At 42.7% G+C, this 16,143-nt stretch overlaps 6 protein-coding genes across 8 annotated transcripts; 4 read left to right on the top strand and 2 right to left on the bottom strand.

Moving 5' to 3' along the window:
* The first annotated feature begins 1,571 nt into the window (after nucleotides 1-1,571).
* Nucleotides 1,572-3,727, top strand: LOC134182411 (52 kDa repressor of the inhibitor of the protein kinase-like). Its single transcript, XM_062649811.1, has 2 exons — nucleotides 1,572-2,129; nucleotides 2,190-3,727. The coding sequence occupies exons 1-2, from the start codon at nucleotides 1,838-1,840 to the stop codon at nucleotides 3,725-3,727; spliced, it is 1,830 nt and encodes a 609-aa protein (XP_062505795.1). The 5' UTR covers nucleotides 1,572-1,837.
* Nucleotides 3,687-4,870, top strand: LOC134182682 (uncharacterized). The gene has a single exon (XM_062650111.1). The coding sequence runs from the start codon at nucleotides 3,862-3,864 to the stop codon at nucleotides 4,459-4,461; it is 600 nt and encodes a 199-aa protein (XP_062506095.1). The 5' UTR covers nucleotides 3,687-3,861; the 3' UTR covers nucleotides 4,462-4,870.
* Nucleotides 4,766-5,985, bottom strand: LOC134182681 (uncharacterized). The gene has a single exon (XM_062650110.1). It carries the CDS (start codon nucleotides 5,975-5,977, stop codon nucleotides 4,766-4,768), a length of 1,212 nt encoding a protein of 403 aa, XP_062506094.1. The 5' UTR covers nucleotides 5,978-5,985.
* A 1,217-nt stretch (nucleotides 5,986-7,202) lies between these two features.
* Nucleotides 7,203-8,924, bottom strand: LOC134182469 (uncharacterized). Its single transcript, XM_062649872.1, has 3 exons — nucleotides 8,823-8,924; nucleotides 8,363-8,732; nucleotides 7,203-8,304 (listed from the first exon to the last, which is right to left on the bottom strand). The coding sequence occupies exons 2-3, from the start codon at nucleotides 8,609-8,611 to the stop codon at nucleotides 7,705-7,707; spliced, it is 849 nt and encodes a 282-aa protein (XP_062505856.1). The 5' UTR covers nucleotides 8,612-8,732; nucleotides 8,823-8,924; the 3' UTR covers nucleotides 7,203-7,704.
* A 1,554-nt stretch (nucleotides 8,925-10,478) lies between these two features.
* Nucleotides 10,479-14,009, top strand: LOC134182107 (Parkinson disease protein 7-like). Of its 2 annotated transcripts, XM_062649445.1 has the most exons (6): nucleotides 10,483-10,630; nucleotides 10,695-10,796; nucleotides 12,849-12,908; nucleotides 12,967-13,036; nucleotides 13,419-13,499; nucleotides 13,557-14,009. In XM_062649445.1, exons 1-6 carry the CDS (start codon nucleotides 10,541-10,543, stop codon nucleotides 13,712-13,714), a joined length of 561 nt encoding a protein of 186 aa, XP_062505429.1. In that variant the 5' UTR covers nucleotides 10,483-10,540; the 3' UTR covers nucleotides 13,715-14,009. The 2 variants fall into 2 exon arrangements, with proteins under 2 accessions (XP_062505428.1, XP_062505429.1); XM_062649444.1 differs by having other exon boundaries at nucleotides 10,479-10,630; nucleotides 13,419-14,009.
* Nucleotides 14,010-14,157: 148 nt separating this feature from the next.
* LOC134182340 (uncharacterized) lies at nucleotides 14,158-16,125 on the top strand. Of its 2 annotated transcripts, XM_062649742.1 has the most exons (7): nucleotides 14,158-14,196; nucleotides 14,284-14,433; nucleotides 14,514-14,589; nucleotides 14,654-14,745; nucleotides 15,116-15,150; nucleotides 15,234-15,288; nucleotides 15,351-16,125. In XM_062649742.1, exons 2-7 carry the CDS (start codon nucleotides 14,322-14,324, stop codon nucleotides 15,959-15,961), a joined length of 981 nt encoding a protein of 326 aa, XP_062505726.1. In that variant the 5' UTR covers nucleotides 14,158-14,196; nucleotides 14,284-14,321; the 3' UTR covers nucleotides 15,962-16,125. The 2 variants fall into 2 exon arrangements, with proteins under 2 accessions (XP_062505726.1, XP_062505725.1); XM_062649741.1 differs by having other exon boundaries at nucleotides 14,172-14,433.
* Nucleotides 16,126-16,143: the final 18 nt, after the last annotated feature.

The raw sequence follows: 16,143 nt of genomic DNA, 5'->3' as shown, positions 1-16,143 counted from the left end.
GCACTGCAGAGAGCAGAATGCAGTCAATTCCCTCTGCTAGTGACTAGTGCATGACGTGCACGTACACGTCAACTAGGTCGGGTGGTCTACCCTTCACGTAACTGCTCATTCCTAGTTTTCGTCAGAGAACATGAAGAGGGACTCGCCTACTAGAGCGGTCCGTAGTCTAGCAGCTCGCTTGACCGGCTACCTGGTGATGCGCTCAGTAGCTACAAGTCTAGAGAAAGTGATACATGTACAAAGAGCTTGCGACGTGTCCAGTAAAGGTAGACAACATCAGTCTTGCATACGTACCCGAGGAAACAGGTTGAGATCCTCATCTTCAAACAGTGTACTGTACATGCGGTTCAGCACCGAATCAACAACCAGGCCTTCTTGCGCGCCCGGAGACCTCGCAGTTCGGTCCAATATCATATCATAATGCATTATGTTAGTGCTGCGTATTAGTGCAGTCTTGTGTGATAATGCCTCGCGTTTCGGACCATTATGTTAGTGCTGTGTATTAGTGCTGCGTATTAGTGCTGCGTATTAGTGCTGCGTATTAGTGCTGCGTATTAGTGCTGCGTATTAGTGCTGCGTATTAGTGCTGCGTATTAGTGCTGCGTATTAGTGCTGCGTATTAGTGCTGCATTATTCACTAGGCATTTTATATAAAAAGCATTATACAAAAAGCATTTTACACAATGCATTATGCATAATGCATTATACACAATGTCTTTTCTCATTATATTAATGCTGAGTATTAGTGCTGCAGCAATTGTTTTGGCATTGGTAGCACGCCATACTATAGGACTGATTGTATTGTGATATATGATCACTACTTATACAAGTGTATAATCTAATTACATCCTATTACAGCAACTAGCTGTAACTGTAGCACAGGGTACACAAGATCCAAAGTCTACCGCTCTGACGAAATCTAGCCTCACATGTCCAGACCCTTTTCCGCCTTGTCATACCCACACTTTTGGGTGAACAACCACACCACACGTGGTCCTATGCACACATGACAGCTAGCGCACATGGTGTAGCAGCCTAATGAAGGAGGACTGAGCTCGAGTCTATAGGGTCTGGCTACTCGAGACTATGCAATTTGTAAATATCTAGAAATGCTTTGTTTTTGTTGCAGATTGAAATATAAATGACAGAACTGTAGAAATGTTTGTATGGTAGAGGTTTCACAGTGATATGTGTCTTCCTGAGTAGTGATGTGTGTGCCCTCGCACAGATATCATCAGACAGGTGACAAACAATCACAGTGATGTGTTTTCCGGGTCACCAGTTCCCTAGATTTCTGCACTATTGAGACTATTAAAACTGTATTCTACACCTTTTCCCTGAACAATAGTAACAAGTGACAATCCATTACTATACATATGATATGATGTTTCAACAGTTTGTAAACAGAAGCTACACTCTATTACACTGTTTTACAGCTAGTTCTGTAAACTACTAGCTGTAACGGAGTGTAGCTTTTGTTTACAAAACATCATAATATCTTATGTGTGATGTATTGTCACTTTCACTATTGTTCAAGAAGTAAGATGTGTAGCAGTAGCGTAGCTCAAGAGGTTTCCAGGGGGTCTGGAAACCCCCCAAGCAACAGCCGTCTAATATCAACTCATTGTCTTACGTCACACCTTCTCCCGTACAGTTTTTGATATAGATTCGGCAGTGATTCCTGTGGTGTACTGTACACCCTACATACGCTCCGTGACCGGCAGGGACGTCAAGGCACGCCTAACGCGCGCTAGTGTTCCAACTTTGCACGTGGCGGGCACCTTTCCTAGTCTCCTGACACGTGAAGAGAGGGAATTTCCGAAAGTGACTGTGGACAATGAAGAGGCGTTCTAAAGACCAACTGACCATCAGTGCTCTCTTTGAAGCTGCTAGAAAGAGATCTCGAGGCGGGGACCCCACTCAAGAGAGTGTAGATTCTGAGCGGGCATCGTCGCATTCCATCAATTTGGAACTGAACCCAATGACAAGTGAAGCATATGAAACTGCAGACCTCAGTATAGAAGTCACTGGATCTGGTGGCAGCGGGGATCATGTAAGCGATCGTGTTGAAGTGCTTGCATTTGTCAATGGGGATGAACGTGATCCTGCTGAAGCCTGCAGAGCGATTAGTGAGTGTACTGCAGTCGGCGGCTGTACAGTAATAAATAGTGTATCGTATGATGTCGTAGGAAACGATGTTGGAGAACTGGTAGATCCAAACAAACTGCAGGATGATACAAAGCTCTCCTTGCTGTTGGGTCATTTTGTTCCAGACAGCCACTTTCCGTTTCCTCCTCGGCAAGAGAAGAAGAGTGGGCGAGATACCAAGCGCTATTTTCAATTACAATGGCTTGAAAAGTATAACTGGCTAGTTTATTCTCCAAGCCAAAATGGTGGATATTGTCTACCTTGTGCACTTTTCAGCACTGATCAATCAACAGGCCAGCTCTGCAAACAAGCAATGGTAAAGTTCACCAAAGCGTCTGAGACCCTTAGAAAGCATGACCAACAGGAATGTCATAAGGTCTGCTGTACCAGGGCCAGCCATTTCATTGCAACCAGGAGACATGGTCAGGCAAATATTCTTCAGCTTGTCGTAGACCAAGGGAGTAAGCAAAAACAGGAAAATATAGCCAAGCTTTGTGCCTTGATCAAGACTGTAGAGTTTTGTGGACGCCAGAACATTTCTTTGCGTGGCCACAGAGAGAAAGGATTTACTTGGGACCCCAACGAACAGTTAGCATGTAATCCTGGAAACTTTCTAGCTCTATTGCGTTTTCGTGTGGACGCAGGTGATGAACACTTGTTGAGGGACTTCCATATGTCTCAGTCTGCTCGAGGACTACGTGCGTCTTACCTGAGCCCAACAATACAGAACGAGTTGATTGAGTGCTGTGGGAAGGTTATACAAGAAGACATATTGAGAGATGTCAGAAAAGCACCATTTTTCTCAGTGTGTGCAGACGAATCTGCTGATGCCAGCAACCAAGAACAGTTGCCCCTGGTTCTTCGTTTCGTTGATGAGTCTGGACTCATTCGTGAAGAGTTGGCTGAATTTCTCTGTTGCTCTGATGGCACCACCGGGCTAGCTTTAGCTAATCTGCTACTGACCACAATGACGGAAATGGGCTTGCAGCCAAAAGAGAAGCTTCGTGGACAAGGCTACGACGGTGCAGGGAATATGGCTGGACCTTTGCAGGGTTGTGCAAGCAGAGTAACTGCAGAATGCCCAAAAGCGCTGTACCTCCATTGCAGTGCACATTGTCTCAACCTGTGTATAATAAGGCTAAGCAAACTGCCTTTCATCCAGTCTATGTGGTCATCATTGTTAGACGTCAACATCTTTTTCAAATATTCACCAAAGCGTGCTCATGCTATGGCTGAGATAGTTCATGAATGGCGTCAAGGAGAGGGTGGCGACTCAAAGAAAAAGTTGGTTGATTTGTGCAAAACAAGGTGGGTAGCGCGACATGAAGCCCTTGTCGTGTTTGCTGAGCTTTATCCAGCTGTTTTAACGACGTTGGAGACAATCAGCAGAAACAGGGGTGGAACAGTTACATGGAACGCTACTAGCTCCTCCTCTGCTACATCTCTCCACAATAACCTAACCCAGTTCCGATTTCTTGCAACATTTGTGATAACATCAAAATTGATGGCTGCAATTCAAAGCCTAACATCAACGACAGGCATGGTGAATGGTGGACAGACGTTCAGGCTTTGTGTCTGAAGACTGGAGTGCAAGAGAGTCTCCCAAGATATTGCAGTAGGCAGACGTACCGTGGGAACATTCCAGCGCAAACGCCAGTTGACTACTATCGCCTGAACGTGAGTATACCGCTACTAGATGACATTATTTCGCAAATGAATATCCGGTTTGGAAACCTTCAACAACTAGCTATGAAAGGAATGTCATTTATGCCGACGATTTTGCTACGTGATGCTTCAGCCAAAGCAGATATTCTTGAATTTGGAAAGGCATATCAAAGTGATTTTCCTACTGCGAGTCCGAACTTGGATGCGCTGTCTGCAGAAATTGACTTGTGGATTGCCATACTGAAATCACTGCCCATTTCAGAGCACCCCGCTACTGTAGCAGAAGCGTTGCGTTTGGCAATGGGTAATCCACTAATTCCAACTGTGTCGAGGCTATTGCGCCTTGTCTGCACCTGGCCTGTGACGTCCTGTGAGTGCGAGCGGTCTATAAGTGCTCTCAATCGCGTCAAGACATCTCTCCGGGCATCCATGTCGCAGATCCGATTCAACGGACTTGTCATGCTGCATGTCCATTACAACAGGAAGTTGTCACACTTGGACGTGATCCGCTTATTTTCTGCCAGGAACCCGAGAAAGATTATTCTCCCAAACTTTGGAGAGCCATACTCAGACAGTGAACTAGCTAACACTTTTGTACTGGATACTGATTCACCAGAAGACACGTGGGACACTGAGCTAGACAGCTAAATGACTTAGTTTACAATTTTGAAGTTGTGTGAAACGTTTATGCTATTATCATATTCACTACAGATATCAAGCTCGTAAGATTTGGAAACCCCTCTGGAAACCCTTGAGCTACGCCCCTGTGTAGAATACAATAGTCTCAATTCAAGTAGCAGTGCCACTATGATATGTGTGCAGGTATCTAGGGAACTGGTGATCATGTGTACAATCTTATGCTTTCATGAAATAATTTTCTATTCTATCCACCACTGAGTCTCTGTACTGTCCTTTGATCATCTTTAGGTCACATACGTACATTGTTTTTGTTTTATACCCATTTACTGTCTACTACTTTTTCTATCTCCTCTTCAGCAATAAATCTTGTCTCCTCTTCATCCACCAAAGTTTCACTTTCCATTTGTTCCTCTATTATTCTCATTTCCATTTTGTCTGTCGTCTTGTGTTTGTCTGATTCGTATCGCAGCCACAGTGATACAATGAATGCATCAACAATAATCTGTGACATGTGAGATATGATAACAGGAATGGTCAGTAAACCTTTGTCTCCAACAGACGCAGGCAAATACGACAAAACAGACAAAGCGATTGCCAGAGTCTTCTGGCTAGCAAGAATAATGATAGCCTTCCGTGCTTCTTTAGACAAAACAAAAAGAAAAGACGCCATTGTGTTGATAATAAGAAATGAGAAATGCAATGCAACAGCAAATCCGATAATCGAAACAATGTTGACCACAGAAATACTACTAAAACTGCCAGACTGTTTTGCATTGCTGATTTTCATCCATGGGATAAGAATGAGTAGAGACATGCTGACAAACTTAAGCAACGTGTCAAACCTTGTGACAACCTGTCTCACTCGTTGCACTAACCTGAAAGCTTTTCCCACAATAATGGGCACCAATACTGTCAATAACAATTTAAGAACGACGCTTCCAATACTCAAACTTCCATCAGAATTGAACGATGCTAGAAGAGAAAGAAGAGGAGACATGGTAAAAACGCTGAGAGTGTTTGTGACAACAGTGAGCAGGACTGCGAGAGCAGAGTTTCCATTCAATTGTGACACCATTATGATACCTGCTGAAATAGTGCATGGAGCCACACAAAATACCTGAAAACCAATTCTAAATTCAGGAAATCCAATAGCCGTCTCTTCAGTCAGAAAACTTCCGTTAGCCGTAATGTTGCTGTTTACGGGCAGTAATGATGACAGTTTGATACCAGCAATGGGCGTGACCAACATGATGCTCACTGTTCCCCAAATCCACGCCCTCCACGCTTTCAAGGCGTCTCTAAGATCATCCGCCTTCAGTTTGAGTCCGGTTATGAGAAATATAGCGGGAATGCAGACATACTGGAAATGAATTGAAGCGAAGAAAGCGCCAGGTGCAGACAGAGTCGAACCAAACAAGACAGCTAGCACTAGACCAACGGCCAAATAGTGATTGGCTAAAAAATTGCCTGCTCTCTGTAGATATCTGCAACAACGAGAATCTTTGCTGCATAACGCAATCGCCATACCTTTGAAAAGGCCAGTGCACCCACGCAAATATTGACACGCCTCCTTTGGAAGTAATATCATGTGAATAGATACACACAATACAACAACAACAACAATAACAACAACAACAACAGAGATCCGTGAAGATTAGTGAGGTGTGATGTAACTTGTTTGGTCCAGGAAAGTTGTCTTGTATCTCTTCTCCCACCGTCTGGAAGTAAGAAAGGAGGAGGGCTGCCGTAATTATTCTAATTAAAACACCCCTCTTACTGAAGCGCCACCTGGAGTTGCAATCATTTACTAAGGGCGCGTTTCCAATGCCATTTTGATGGATATTGAAAGAAGAAATTTGTGCGGGAGAAAAATTTCGTGCGATTTTGTACGATCACAAGCCCATCACACAAAATGAATTCCACACATATTTTTCCCTTGCGCGTGATCCTATTGCGCATGGCCTTATTGTCGCACAAATTAATTCCGCACAAGTAGTGATGTTTCTAGAAAAAGTACAATTTTTTCTCCCGCACAAATTTCTTCTTTCAGGGTATTTTGCTGGGATAGGATTGCCTTAATTAATAAAAGATGTACGGGTCATTAATTAATTAAAGAAATCAGCAGCTGCAAAGAAAGAGAAGACGGTGTCCTGTACTCATCATGCAAATTCCTACTAACAGACGCTGAATCAGTGACAAGCAACAGTACTCTGACTTGGCGACAGAGCAGCCCAATACTTCAAAATATGGCATTCCTAGAGGGTTTGCTTTGCACATCCCGGATGTGCTAGTTCCTAGTGGAAACAGTCACTTTCTTGAACTGCTTTAGTTTTTAAACGCGTTAATTAATTAAGCTAAACTAGTATAAGGTGCAGCTAGTGGAAACACGGCCTAGGAGCGCCTTTTGGAAACAAAATTGTTTTTTAGAGGCGCCTAGCTAATTACAATTGTTGCAAAACAAGTAACAATAGGTCTTGATTGCTTAGATGGCGCCTCATTACTGTATCCTGTAACATTTCCTAGATGGTAATTGAGGCTTATTTTGAAGATTTGCAAAGCACAGGTTAGGGTGCACCTACAACACGTTTTCCTTTTTTCTAGTGGTGTAGTACCTTACATTCAATTTCTACAATGAGCCCTATGTCTAAGTACTCCTCTAAGTGAGGCGCGTTGTAGAGCCATAACTATTTCTTATACTCTAATTGGAAAGCCATTTAGATTGGTAATCATTATCTAGAGACTCTATAATTTAAAAAGTGTTAATTACTAACTGCTGTCTACACCTTTATTATTTCCTGAACAATAACCACAAGTGAAATACATCCCTATATTACACACTATCAAGTTTCTAACAAGATGCTACACTTTCCTACAGCTACTTCTCTATACTAGTGTATTCATGTGTGCATGCTCACATAACAGTTCAGTTCAGACCATTACATTCATGTATCTCAAGCCAATTGAGTATTCAGTACTTGGTGTAATGGTCACTATATGACCATTCTGTAGGGCCAGTTGACAGATTTCTGATGTCACTGTCACATACCAGATAGCCACGATCTGAACAGCCTGCACTGCATTCAGTGTTCACGTTTTGACAGTTAGAATGTCGACAAGCCTAACATGTAACAGCACAAGTTGCCACCACTCTAGTGGACAAGGTAAGTCTATTGATTCCGTTTTCAAACAGCGCTGGTCGGTGAGTTTCCTTCGTAACCATGAAGACAAGGCTTTATTGGCCCTTGTTTACTATCAAATGATGATGGATGTAGATTCACTGGTCTCCTCATCAGATGATTCCATAAACAGTAGCCATTGTTTGTCGCCACCTACAATTAGTCTCTCTCCTTCCAGGCTCGTATCGGATACCTGCAATGAGGATACCAAGTGGACTGACGAGTAATGTGATGATGTATCTTGTCTGTCTAGCCGCTTGTCCATTTTTATTTCCAATTGGGTAAACTGCTGTTGCATGTCACTTAGTTGATCTCGAATTTCTTGATCACTACTGTCCAGTGTTGCTTGGCTTATGTGTAACCTTGAAAATTCCGATTCTTGCTCTGTCAGGATGTCCTCTAATTTCTTTTTGTCCATCCTTAATTCGTCGATATGGCAATGCAAATATTGGTTAGTTATCACAAGGCATTCGGTTTGCAGACGACTGGCTTCCAATTGTGCCCTGCATTGCTGCAACTGAGCATTTGCCTCTAACAATTCTCTTGCCATGTCTGAAACTTCTCGTTCACGTATAGCTCCTTCGTAATCAAGCTTCTTTAACAACCGTTCCATCTTCAAGGGGACTTCCTGCATGGTCGACACTTGTTCTTCAACCTTTGCCATCGAAAGGGTAACCTGTTGTGTTAGAATAATTATGGCATAATGCCACCACGGACAAGCGGAGCAATCTCACCTGGGATGGACTCTCGGCTTTGACGGTTGGATCACTGTAGCTCAGAGGTCGTGCGCAACCGTCACCCCTATATGAGCCTCGTGAAACCTCAATAGTAGAGTGCCCTTGTCGATCTTGAATATTACTGCCGTCAGTTCTGTCGCCTACTGCTCTACTTCCTGACCAATATTCCGCCCTAATTCTGCGACTCTCGGTTTTCTCGCTTTGCACTCGTCTCCCTGCTCGATCTTGATCTGCACTATCTTCCATCCGGTTAGAGAGAACGTGAACGCGTCACTCTACCGTTTCCGGGTAGACCAGTTCGATCTCGTTGCTAAATCGTCGTCTCTACAGTTAGGACTCACACGCTTGTATCTATCAAGCTGAAGACCTGCAGAATACGAATTTGCTTGAAACAGATTTCTGCCACCTACTCTCTAGTAGCTGTAAAGAGTCAAAAACAGCAGACGTCGACACTTACCTTGATCTGGACAAATGGACTGTAGATAGTCTGTCTACTCGTTATAGCTTGCACTCGTACGTCTATGAGCCGAAGATCTGGCCGAAACGCATTCAACTTGCAGAGTAGTAAGGACGAGTGAGATCACGTGACATGAAGTCGCTCTAATTAATTAATTATATATATTTACATTTATTAATCATAGTCATTACGCATAATGTAATCACTTGCAGTACATAACTAGCGCGTGCAGTACAGTGTCAAAGTCCGTTCAGGAAGTATCGGAAGTGAGGGGTGAAACTTACCAAGAACAGATTACCAAGTGGGCCAGATGTTATGTTACAGTTTGCATCTAATCCCATTGCATTCCCCGACCTAGCCCGTGTAGGGTTCCACAAAAGGCAAATCATAATAGCTCTAGCTGCGTGTAACTAGAAATGTACGACGAAGACCAACCGCAAACCATGGAGAAACAGGTAAACTGAAAGCCATCTAGTCATTTAGTTACGTAAATAGTATGTTGTTTTCGTGACCCTATTTGTTGTTAGGGAAATTACCTCACTCATAAGGTTTGCAAGCAGATTGGATTTAGCCTGTTTTCACTCTCAAACTCATTAATTAATTAGAACTCCGGCTAGTGTGTCTAGAGGCCAGGAGCCCTGATAGCATAGGACACTAACAGTGACGTGGTTCAACGATTTGTCCTTTCTCCTAGAGTCTAGCACTTGCTTGCATTGGTAAGAGGAAAGTCAAAAATGCCCGGCATCCGGTCTCTTCCCACATGAACTCAAACATCCGGATTGCACAGTTACACTTTCTAGGTGACAAACACAGACAAATTTAGCGTTAGTGTCATAGGATGTGGGTTGCATTCTCTGAAACATGCTAGATGTACAGGAAGCACTTATCTTATCGAATATCATTACTCTGCATGTACCGATCAAACCTTCAAACGTACTGTACGGTTGTGTTGTCTATAAAAAACATCAAATGCTAGGATTTCCACATAGAAACCTTCCACGTCTTGGTTAGCTAATTAGTAGACATTTCTCTAGTTAGATTGATTTGCTTAGCATGAGATAACACGTGATCACACCACTAGCTAATTATTTCGCTTCTCAGACGCGTTTTGAAACAATTTAATTAATATAACTAGTTGTACGGTATCCGTAGGCGCCTCGCCTTCGTGAATAACACGTCCAATGGAGTTTTCGGATCGTCTACTGAAACGCCGAGTCTTAGATATACAATACGTATTCGTTGAAACCCTAGCTGTCATGGAAGTAAACATGCAAACTTCGTAGTAGTTTAGATTACGCCTAGAGGCCTGGTATAGGTAGTCGTCGTTTTGCGATCGTGATCAAGACAATTGAAATGTACTACCTAGTTACGAAGTCACTCCTCTTTCCAAATTTGTTGACGTAACTAGCTAACCTAGGTTAACTTTGTAACCACAACGTTCATGCAGCCTCGCTTACGTAAAAAACAGCAAATATTTTTTCGGAAGCAGATAGGGTCTGGATGTGAAATTTTTTATCAGGGCTTCAAATTGTTACTGATCAGAGACTTTAGTAATTCTTCGTTATTAGGGATGGCACTCACAGTCACCGTCGTTACGGTAGAAGGGTTTGACGTCGCTCTACTAGTAATTAAAATCAACTAACCATCATAAGCCTCGTGTTCCAGACCCTTAGCTTTAGTTCCCGGATAAATGCGCTCTTTTGATCAGAGGTTGCAATATGTCGGTACGAAGAGCATTGCTTATACTAGCAGAAGGAGCTGAGGAAATGGAAACAGTCATATCTGCTGACGTCATGAGAAGAGGAGGAGTAAGACATTCGTGGATGAAGAGAGATCTAGAAAGATCGTCTACATGTGATTGTTGTCTTGCAGATTGAAGTAACGGTGGCAGGACTGGACGGCTCGGAACCTGTTCTTTGCAGCAGAAACGTTCGTATAGTACCGGACACTAGTCTGGATGCCGCAATGCACAAGGTTCGTTGATTGTGTGTGTGTGTGTGTGTGTGTGTGTGTGTGTGTGTGTGTGTGTGTTTGTGTGTGTGTCTGTGTGTGTGTGTGTGTGTGCGCGCGTGTGTGCGTGTGTGCGTGTGTTTATATCAATGTACACCTTCACTTAGTTAATTAATGAGGTAGCTGTAAAATTTGTCATTAAGGTGGTCTGATAACTTACACTAACGTTGAGAAAAACTACATAGATACAGTCAGACTTCATTATTCCGACCCACAAACACACGTGTCCTGCTGGACCTCAGGGGTGCCATCTGGCGCTATGGCGCTGCACATGCGCTAATGCAGTTTTTGCAGTGCCAGAGCAGTGCCAAGATTGTACAGTAGTAATGCGGAGTCAGGCCCAGATCCAGGAATTTTTGAAAGAGGGGGTTGACCTGGTAGCAGTTATTTATAGCATTACTAATTTTCTCTTTTCTAATGAAATTATATGAAATTATTGAACCACACCTATTGGAAAAGACGGGGTTGCAACCCACTGAACCCCCATCTGGATTCGCGCCTGGGAGTACGGGTATGTCACAGTCAATACAGTATGTCAAAGCGAAGAACGATTGATTCGTACTGGTCAAGTAAATTAAAGTAGGTCTGGTGACTGATTGATTCCTACTGGCCAAGCAAGAGTATGTAGGTTTGGTGACTCTGATCCTGCAGTCAGTGGCTGTCATACATACTTTACATACTTTACATACAGTTGCGTGATACTTATTCGACCCCTTGGGACTGGACCCTGTTGGATAAGTGAAAATGTTGGATAACTGAAGCTATTACGAACTCAACTATTGTTCATATTATACGTCATTTTTCCACATTAGGTATACTGAATGTAGATGTAGAATGAATGTAGATGTAGATGAATGTAGAATACAACGAGAAGAAACACTTGAACTCACTCTCAAACTTGTTTCAAGAAACAACTGATATGCACGTGGATGCACATGTACCTACACATACACAGCTGACCAGCCACGTGATCACCCACGTGACAAGCTTGACCTGTTGGATAACCAGCGTGTCGGATAAGTGAACGTTGGATAAGTGACACACGACGCTACTTTACTTTACCAGTCATACATACATACATACATAGTTTACTTACTTTACCAGTCATACATACATACTATATGTACTTTACGAGTTATACATACATACATACATACATACATACATACTTTACCAGTATGCGTGGGAGTGTCTCGTTGAGTCAAAGTATAGATGCCCAGTGCCAAGTATGTTTTTGGCACTGCATTTTCAATGCCAACCATGTCAAACTTGGGCATCCCTGGCTGGTTTCTGTCGGACTAATGCGGCTGTCAGATTATCAGGAGCAAATACACAGTGTCTGACCATGTAATTGTTTCATGTGTACACCTTCGTCAGGAAGTGAGGTTGTCTGACTATCGGGTATCGGAATAACGAGGCCTGACTGTACTAGTACAAGTCAGACCATGAGCCATAAAGTTTGATAAATAATAATAATAACAATAATAATTATAATATTTATTTCTATCGCATCACACACAGTAATGCAGTTCCCACTGGGGGCATACTAACACACGTACAGCACACAGCTAAATACTTTAACAAACATAAGACAAACTACCTCCCTTCAATTCTTACTACTACATTCCTAACTGTAACTTTGTTTGTCAACCACCACAAAAAGTCCTTTTACTAAGTCATTTCTTGAATGAAATGCACAAAACGTGTACAGAACAGAGTGGTTTAATTGTGGAGCAACACAAAGACGTTTTTGCATACCGGTAGTTCTGATACAGACGAATTTGAGCTCTATTATGGCTGAGAGTTTTGCTCTAGTAAGCTGCATGTTGTAGCCTGTCGTGTTTTGATGTCCAATAGGTACGTATCAGCTGGTATGTGAATAACGTGTTGACAGTGCTTCTTGATAACAACTGATTGGTTAAATTATGAAGACACTACAATGCTATTTTCTATCTTTGTACGCTGGTGATCGAAATTGTTGTGACAAATGAATGACCCCTGATAATTTATTTTTAGGCACCATTTGATGCTGTTGTTCTACCGGGAGGTAATGGAGGTGCTAAGAGGCTATCCGAGGCATGCAAAATGACCTTAGCAGTTACATCTTGAAACAGTCTGATCGTATGTGTTGTAGTCAGCTACAGTCAAAGAAGTTCTCAAAACTCATGAGAAAGAAGGCAAGGTCTTAGCAGCAGTTTGTGCAGGTAGTCGATTTGATGACTCGCACTTTCACGTGTTTGTTAATTACTTGTGTGTGTGTGTGTGTGTGTGTGTGTGTGTGTGTGTGTGTGTGTGTGTGTGTGTCTGTGTGTGTGTGTGTGTGTGTGTCTGTGTGTGTGTGTGTGTGTGTTGTGTGTCTGTATGTGTTGTGTGTCTGTATGTGTGTGTGTGTGTGTGTGTGTGTGTGTGTGTGTGTGTGTGTGTGTGTGTGTCTGTGTCTGTGTCTGTGTGTCTGTGTGTCTGTCTGTGTGTGTGTGTCTGTCTGTCTGTGTGTGTGTCTGTGTGTGTGTGTGTGTGTGTGTGTGTGTGTGTGTGTGCGTGTGTGTGTGTGTGTGTGTGTGTGTGTGTGTGTGTGTGTGTGTACAGGACCGACAGCTTTTTTGGCACACGACATTGCTCCAGGCAAGAGAGTTACTTCTCATCCATCGGTGAAAGACAAATTGTCAAGTAATCTACAGCATTGGTCACACACAAAGTGTTTCGAATACGAATCTGTTTTTGTAGCTGCTTATGTGTATTGTGAGGAGAGAGTTGTTTCAGACGGACACATCATAACTAGTCGTGGTCCTGGCACTTCGTTTGAGTTTGCTCTTGCTATTGTGAGTGCTCTGTGTGGTGAGGAGACTGCAGCCAAGATATCTGTTCCCATGATACTCAAATAAATGAAAAGGCGTATGTTGTGTGCCACTTTGTCTTGGTACATACACGCGTAGTGCTAAAGGGTATGTCTTGTAAAGTGGATGGACAATATTGAAAGAAATTAAACAAACAAGTGTGGTAGGAATGCATACTAAAATCTAAAAAGTAGTGTATCTAGTTTAACTGAATTCTAGGACGGGAACTGTAAGTTCTAGAACGTTTTGACATCTGACGAAACAAGGGGTTCATTTGATTTAAAACCGTAATACAGACGTTGCATTAGAAGTAATTTGTAATTGCGAAATTACACTTCAATGAGTAGGATCACCATCACGTGATTAGCCTCGTCCCCAGACTCTCTCGCGCTAGTCTTGTCCGGTGCCCGTATAACAAACAATTCAGAATTGTTAAACGGGCACCGGACAAGGCTAGCGCGAGAGAGTCTGGGGACTCGGCTAGACACGTGATCATCAGCGGCGGGGAATTTGAAGTTGGATAGAAACGTGTATCTTCTCTTAGCTGTAGACGTGGCATCATTGTGCGTTCTCTTCCGTTTCGCAGTTTAGAAATTAGTTTTTTTAGCATATTTAAGTCGACGTCTAGTCGCGCCTAGAGTGAGCTCTCGAGCTCATGGCAGACAGACGGCTTTCCGAGTCGTCTCGATGCTCTGCTGAGCAGACCTTAGAAGTGACCAAATCTCGCGAAATGTCGGCACGTGAGTCATCCTCTGTTGGCAGTGCAGGTAAGCAGTTAACCCGTCAGCTGCAGTCGACGACGTCCACGTGTGATGGCCGGCTGCATCATGTAATGTATTGCATACAGATGTGACTGCAAAAGGTTTGTCGACGACCGAGCTAGATGCCTCTTCCAACAAAAACAGCAGTGAAGAGAGTCGCGGGTAGGTAATCAATCTCTTGCTCGCATGATTCGATTTACCACATCGTGATGAGTTGCATGTGTAGGACTGGCGAGGTGTCAGCAATTAATTCAACTACCGTGATGGTAGGCTCACATAACGTCAGTAATCATTATCATTGCGACAACAGCGTAGTAGGTAAGTTTTAGGCACATGTTTAGTCAAGACGTCTAGCTACAGCTTCTATTTGTTCACGGGTAAACCCATACCATGTCTGCATGCATATACAGCAGTCTAGCCTACTGTGTGTTCCACCCATGGTTAGACTTCGCTATTCTCTAATTAAATAATCTGCGTTGCGTCGTTAGGCCTTCATCTTTTTGGTGTGTACGGCTAGAAACCGCGTGGCTTTTGTTTACGCTTTTGTTTATTACCGGTATGTCTACAACTTAGCTAGCAAAAGAAAGCGAAGACTAGGACCTAGACATATCAAAGACATTTCACTAAACAATGGGTGGAATAGACTGTAGGGACGTCTTGTGATTCTAACTGTCATTGTATCATTCAGATTCTCCTCACAAATACCCAGCAACAGAGTTCTCAGTGAGCAGACACATACTTTCACCACTACTATTAATTAATTAATTAATTAATTAATGTTTAACCTATTGATTTTAATTCTACAGTCAAGTACACCATCTTGTAGACGACCAAGTACATCTGAAGTCTATGATAATTATGGTAAGTAAACATCAGAATCAGAAAGTAAGCCCCATGATTGATTTAAAAATTTATGCCTATAGAGCCATCAGCAAAACGAGCTCTGTTGACTCAGGAAGAAGTCTTATATAGCTTTCAAGGAGTGACCTTTAAGCCAGAATCTGGTCCTCTTGTGTTATTTCAATTTAATAAGACTACAGGTACTAAAGATCCTGAGAGCTGCTTCTTCACAACGTCAAAAGCTGAGAAGAAGTTTGGTGAAAGTTTCCATGATGAAACAATGCACCAAGTGGATTTGCCTACTTTTCGTACCCTAGAAACAGAAGCAGGACAATTGTTTACACAGGTCAATGAGCGTAAACGTCTTAGCAACATCAGAATGGGGCAAAAACTTCAAAAGCTTGCCCTTATGCGAGATGTCCATAAGTCCATAACAACCTACATGTCCATCTTAACAAAAAAGAAGATAAGCAAAGAACAATCAAAGTTACTTGCAGAAGTCAATGGGACCATCATTGGATGGTTAGATGGTGACAAGCAGAAATACTGCCGTCACCAAATGCCATGTAAAGTCCAACAATCAAGAGACGGCACCCTAACATACATTTGCCAAAAAGAAAAAGAGAACGATGGCTGTAAACATGTAAGGCACTGTTGGATGTCTTTTTATGAAAAGGAAAATCCACAACAGTAGCACAACACTTGAACAGCAATTCCCCAAACTTGATTTTCCTATATTTTAGCTACATCAATAGACAGTATTCTGTAACACCCTCTAGCAGCAAGGCACTGTGATTAGTTTGCTTATTTTTAGCAATAGCAGCTGATTGCTAATTTATATTAAACATAAATCTGTCTAAATTATAGCCTCGGTAC

This window comes from Corticium candelabrum, chromosome 7, assembly GCF_963422355.1.
Source record: "Corticium candelabrum chromosome 7, ooCorCand1.1, whole genome shotgun sequence".
NCBI lineage: Eukaryota > Metazoa > Porifera > Homoscleromorpha > Homosclerophorida > Plakinidae > Corticium > Corticium candelabrum.
This window is presented reverse-complemented; position numbering and strand designations above follow the sequence as displayed.